Genomic DNA, 6,752 nt, shown 5'->3' on the forward strand with positions numbered 1-6,752 from the left:
TGGCCTGGATTGCTTTAATCGTTGGGTTTTCCTCATGTATTTAACCTGTTGCTGCCCCCCTTTGTGGACGCCTCGACACTCTTGCTGCTGCTCCCTTGTGTGCTCCCCTCCCTCCTCCTTGTCTGTGTCCAGAGCTGCTGCCAATCGTCCCGTACACTCCCAGAAATGCTCTCCGAGTGCCACCCTCCAAGTAGCCAAAGATGCCACATATGCCCCGCCACCCTGTAATGTGCTTCTGCTCCCAGAGCGCCCAAGCTACAAGGATCTATTGGACAAGTACTGATCTATGGGGACACCTGCTGGGGGGGGGGGAGGCTCTGATGGGGGACACCTGCTAGGTGGGGCGGCTCTGATGGGGGACACCTGCTGGGGGGGGGAGGCTCTGATGGGGGACACCTGCTGGGGGGGGGGGGCTCTGATGGGGGACACCTGCTGGGGGGGGGGAGGCTCTGATGGGGGACACCTGCTGGGGGGGGAGGCTCTGATGGGGGACACCTGCTGGGGGGGGGAGGCTCTGATGGGGGACACCTGCTGGGGGGGGGGGCGGCTCGGGGGGGGGGCAGCTCTGGTGGGAGACACCTGCTGGGGGGGGGGCGGCTCTGGTGGGGAACACCTGCTGTGGGGGGCTCTGATGGGGGACACCTGCTGGGGGGACTCTGATGGGGGACACTAATGAAGACTTCTTAGGGGAGCATCTCTGTGTTTGAGTCGTAGCCATAGAAACATTTGTAAAGGGGAGGAGTTGGTAAGATGACCACTCCCATGTGTGGGCGCCAGAAATATTTCTGCACCCAGGCGCCTCTGACCCTGGTGCGGGTCTTCTCTCCCCTCACTTCTGGGTCTTGGTGGCTTTGCTGGGGCACCAGGAGCCATTGGCTGCCGGTGTTGTCAATCAAGGCCAGTGACGAGGAAGCTTGGGGGGGGGGGGGGTGGCTGTGCCGAGTCCCGCTGTCTGTGTCATTGGATGCAGCAGCGGGGCTCTGATGCCCATGGGGGACACAGAGGGGAGGGGCCAGGAGCCCGAGTGCAGGACCAGAATAGGAGTGTGGGTTTTTATTATGTTAAAAAATAAAATGGGAAAAAAAAAATGTTTTGTGCACTCTTATTTTCTCAGACCTCTTTCACAATGTCCTGGGCCACCTACCTCCTGGCGAAGAACCCTCAGGTACAGCAGAAGGTATACAATCAGATCGTCCAGAATCTCGGGAAGGACGTGGTTCCCACTGCGGAGGACGTGCCGAAACTTCCTCTAATCAGAGCTGTTTTGAAGGAGACCCTGAGGTATATTAATGTGCGATATTCCAGGTATTCTGTACTGTGGGTACCTGGAGCAATATCTGTAACTCGTCCATTAAAATTTGGAGAAAAATCATAGAAAAATATGGGAAGATAAGTATGTAATATCAGAAGCACTTACCTTTTTAGTGGTGGTCACCTCTGGGACCTCTCTGAAACCCTGGGACAAGAGGTGGGCAGAAGGAGTGGCTACCCTGGGCACTGTGGTATCTTGTGAGATATATATGAGGGACACAGCCAGCAGTGAATTATGGGTCATGACACGCCACTCAAATTTGGCGCGAACGGCCCATAACGTTCGTTATTCGATGAACATACGATGTTCAAGTCGAACATGGGTTCGACTCGAACACGAAGCTCATCCCTAGTGTCCAAGGGACTTGCCAACCCCTCCGTGGACGCGCACAAGCAGCCCATTCTGAAGGGTAACATATGATGGGGGTAGTAAAGACCCTACCCGGCCTTCATTCTGCTATAGGCCAAGGTGTTGGGGCGGGGGGTGATGTGTTAAAGTGGCACTACACTGCATTTAAGCACCACAAACACTGTTCCAATTATATTTATTTATTTTTTTTAAATCAGAAAAATGGTTTATTGTGCCAATACAATAAAATACAACAAACAGATCCACGTATTGCAAGTCTGAAAATAATAGGATTACACATACACAATCCATATAATGCCTTGGAGGCACCAAAATTGTACACAAGACATATATAATGACATGAACAAAGTTTAAACCGTGCTGAGCAGGCAGAGACAACCCCACCCTCCAACACCATCACTCATGAGGCCAACGGGCCTCAACTAAAACCTTGCATCCCACAGTCTGCCCACAAATTCAACACCCAGTCCCTCCACTGATCGAAGTACAGGGCTTAAAATCCAGTTATTACGTAGTACACAAATACAACAAAGCTCACATTAACCTCTAGATTGGAGATGTTTCTCACATCTGCAAAAGTCGAGACATAATTAGTCTCGGGGGTGCTAATCCCGGGGTCTCCATCCAGGGCTGCCAAATGGAATTAAATTTCCGAACTGCTTTTCTATGCTGATAGGTATAGTGCTCTCTTATAAGTATAAAATTAACTTGCTCAATCCATTGTTTCTTGGTCGGGGCATGTGGGGACAACCAAAATCTAGCTATGAGTTTTCTCGCTATGTACAGAAGCCTGATAACTGCAATATTGACTGGGTGAGGGTAAACCTCTTCATCCACTGCACCTAATACACATATTAGGGGGTCCAGCGGAACCCCAACTTGAAAAGTGGAAGAGATAATCTCCGTGACATTACCCCAAAACCGGTGCAGCTTGGGACAACGCCACATCAGATGGATAAGTGAACCCTCCCCCCCCACAGTTTCTAGGACACAAAGAAGAATCCCTTCTTCCCCATCGGAATAATTGAATCGGCGTGCGATATGCCCTATGGAGCAGGAATAGGTGAGAAAGCCTGTGAGACTGTGAGACTGATGTATGAGGTCCTGCTTGTAAACACATGTCCCATGTTTCCCCATCAATATCACCCAGGTCCTCCACCCATCCCCTCCTACAAGGTAGAGTCGCTGAGTCTTGTATAGTCGATAGAAGGGTAGAATATACATGTGAAATTAAGCCTTTTCTGTCTTTGCTGAAAAATATATCCCCTATCAAACGATGGCTAGACAGGCGAAGAATGGAGACCTGACCCTGGGCCCGTAAGGCGTGCCGGAGCTGCAAGTATCTATAAAACTGATGCCTAGGGAGATCAAATTCATCCTGCAAGTTTTGAAATGATTTAAGTACGTTTTGGTTATAAATCTGGGCAATATTGTGAATACCAGCCAGTCTCCAGGGTAGGAAACCGTCCAGCGTGTACACTTCCGCTAGGCTAGGATTATCCCAAAGGGGGGTTTCAGCCATAAAACCTACAATGTTCAAACTTGACCTCACCAAGGACCAAAGCTTCCTAAGGAGAATCGCGGTGGGCGCCGCCTATGGCAGGTGCGGAAGCCCCGCCTCCAGACACGCCAAAACCGAGGCATCCTGAGACCCCGTGCGCAACAAAGTATCAATGGAGTCATGTTCCTCAGTACGCCCCATCCCACACAGGTGCTGTAATTGAGAAGCTAAAAAATAAAATTTGGGGTTAGGAACCGCTGCACCCCCTTGATCCTTGCTATATTGTAGGGTAGAAAGTCGGATACGGGCAATTTTTTTCTTCCAAATTAATGATCTAAATAAGGTATCTATCCGAGTGAACCATCTACGGGGTATCCACTGAGGAGAGTTATGCATAATATATAAGAGTTGGGGGCCCCACACCATCTTGATTAAATTTATCCTACCTATAACAGATAGCGGGAGTTTACACCAAGTGTTACAAGTTGTTTGTAATCTTTTGAAAAGGGGTAGGAGATTTTCCTCTAAATACTTCTGGGGATTAGCCGATACCTGAACCCCCAGATACTTAAAAGATGAAACCACTTTTAAAGACCCAGCAGCATCCGGCAGCTCAACAAATGGATTATCCACAGGCATAAGGACAGATTTGCTCCAGTTTATCGAAAAGCCTGACAACAAACCGAAACGTTCAATCACCTCCATAGCCTTTGTAAGAGATGTGTCCACATCCCCCAAGTACAGCAAAGTATCATCCGCGTAAAGGGAAATCTTCTCCTCACACAGACCTCTATTAAAACCCCTGATCAAAGGGGACAATCTCATCGCCGCCGCCAATGGTTCAAGGGCTAGGGCAAACAGCAGGGGTGACAATGGACACCCCTGCCTTGTGCCTCTAAACAGGGGAAAGGGATCCGTAAGATCCCCATTTACACGAAGCCTACCAGTGGGGGCAGCATATAACAAACGCACCCACCTGATAAAAGTGTCTCCAAGGCCAAAGCTATCCAGGACCTCCCATAAATAGGGCCATTCGACGCTGTCAAATGCTTTGGCAGCGTCCAATGAGAGAATCGCTCTTTGTCCTTCATTATCCGCCGGTATCTGCAGATTTAAAAAAAGGCGTCTGATGTTAAGGGCTGTTGACCTAGAGGGGATGAACCCTGACTGATCTCTGTGAACCAATTTATGTATAACCTTCGCTAGCCTAGTGGCCAATACCCTTGCAAGTATCTTAACGTCAGTCGTCAATAAAGAAATGGGCCTGTAAGAGTCCGGGGAATGGGCATCCTTACCAGGCTTCAATAACAGCACTATGATGGCTTCATTCATGGACCCAGGTAGAGTACCCCTCTCAAGTGCATCAACGAACACCTCCCTCAGAAGAGGAATTAGTACGTCCGGGTAGCGCCTATATACCTCCGCAGGCAAGCCATCCGAGCCCGGAGACTTACCAGGAGGGGAAAGCGCCAACGCATCCAACATCTCATCCGCCGTAAGCGGAGCATTCAATTGCTCCACGTCCGACGCCGACAGACGTGGGAGCTGGCAGTGGTCCAGGAAGGAAGTAATCTCTCCCACTGTAGGTGACACCTTGGATGAATACACGTCAGCATAAAAATCTCTAAATGTGGATAAAATATCTGCATGAGACGTCACAAGAGCCCCCGATGGAGAAGTGATCGCCTCAATATGAGCCAAGCCCCTCTGTGATCGCACCATCATAGCCAGCATATGACCCGTTCCCTCCCCTTCCTCAAAGTATTTTTGTTGGAGAAAAAAACGTTTATTTTCCGCCTTGGTTATGAATACCTGCTTGGCAATAGTTTGAGCTTCAGTCCATGCCCTCTCCGTCTGCACGGAGGGAGAATCGACAAACGTTGACTCCGCCCTCTCAACCTCCCGCAACACAAACTGCTCCCAGGATTTTGTCCCAGTTTTTATTGTATTAATGGATCTGATGAACTGGCCCCTTAAATAAGCCTTAAGTGCATCCCAGAAAATACCCATGCCTGTAGAGTGCTTATTTACCCTAATAAAACCCACCAGATCATCTTGAATGGGGTCAGGAGCGGGAAGCAATAGTAACCAAAACGGGTTAAGCCTCCAACAGGTACGTTTAGAAAGTCTGGATGTCCATATTTCCACACACATAGGAGAATGGTCTGAGATAGTTCTAGCCTCATACCTTGCAGAAGATACCAGAGGGAGCATTTCACTATTACCCAGGCCAAGGTCAATTCTCGAAAGGCCCCTATGCGAAGCCGAATGACATGAATAGCGTTTCTCCTGTGGGTGGCTAATCCTCCAAACATCCCTGAGCCCCAGCTCCTGCACAATGCGAGCAAAAGGCGTCAGGTTCCCTGTCCGGGTAACCGCCGATGCCCCAGGAGAAAATTTATCGAGATTCGTGCACAAAAAATTATTAAAATCCCCCACAACAAGGGCAGGGACACCTGGATGATGTGACAGGAAAGTGGCCAGAGTCTTAAGGACTTCCACTGAGAAAGGGGGCGGGATATACACATTCGCTAAAATACAATGCAAATTATCTAGAGTACAAACTAGAAAAATAAATCGTCCTGCCGGATCAATGATAGATGAGGTGAGAGCGAACGTAACATGAGTGCTAATGAGTATACTAACCCCCCGTGCATAGGACGAGAAGGCAGAGTGAAACTGGGTACCATAAACCCTGGAAGAGAATGGGGACACCTGACCAGGCAGCATATGGGTCTCCTGCAGGCAAACTACAGAAGAATCCAAACGCTTAAGTATATGTCCCACCGCCAGGCGCTTTACTCTGTCTCCCAGGCCCCTCACATTCCAGCTAGTTACCACACGCTGCGTAGCCATAATGCAATAAAGTAAACATTTTGTTCAGACATAAAGAATACAAAAAAAAAAATAAAAAAAAAGGGGGTGGGGGGAACCATAGCAACTTCACCAACCAACATTGACTAAGAGAGCACAGTGGGAATAAGAAGCACCCTTTAAAGTACGAGTCCAGGCAATGTGGGCCACTCCTGTAAAAGCAAAGGTTAGGCAGACTGCAGACATACGGTCCAACAGGACCACTTTCAACATGAAAAACCAAAAAGAAAAAAAAGGAAAAAAGAAAACTGTTTTTAAAGAACCTTATCGTCCACGAGGGACTCATCTCCGGGGGGCTAAATACACTAGCCGGCTTCAAAGTGCCAACAGGCAACAGGCCACGTCCGGACTGTGACTATACGTCAATGAACAGTGTAGACATCTCCTGTGAAAACAGTCTTCCGCCTTGAAAGGAGTTTGAAACAATCAGATCCTCCGATCCCTCTATCAAGCAGCATGGTGAAGAACAGGCTTGTCCAGAAACAGTCACTCATTCCTTCGTCGGTTCCCTAAATCTCCACGCAAGGAGCGCTCCTCTCTGTCCAGCCATTGCATGGCCTGGGTGGGTTTATCAAAAAAATGGACTTCACCCCTGGCTACCACCCGTAGGCGAGCAGGGTAGAGCATGGCATATTGCAGCTCCAGAGAGCGCATTCGCTTCTTGACATCATTAAATTGCGCTCTTTGTTTTTGCAC

The 6,752-nt window shown here is 49.1% G+C and overlaps 1 protein-coding gene across 1 annotated transcript in view; it reads left to right on the forward strand.

Moving 5' to 3' along the window:
- The window catches only part of LOC120944247 (cytochrome P450 27C1), a 45,499-nt gene that overhangs the window by 34,130 nt on the left and 4,617 nt on the right, over positions 1–6,752 (forward strand). Inside the window, exon 6 of the mRNA XM_040358224.1 lies at positions 1,115–1,281. Coding sequence (XP_040214158.1) covers positions 1,115–1,281 — 167 coding nt within the window. The remainder of the gene's footprint in view (positions 1–1,114; positions 1,282–6,752) is intronic.

Source organism: Rana temporaria, chromosome 6, assembly GCF_905171775.1.
Source record: "Rana temporaria chromosome 6, aRanTem1.1, whole genome shotgun sequence".
Lineage (NCBI taxonomy): Eukaryota > Metazoa > Chordata > Amphibia > Anura > Ranidae > Rana > Rana temporaria.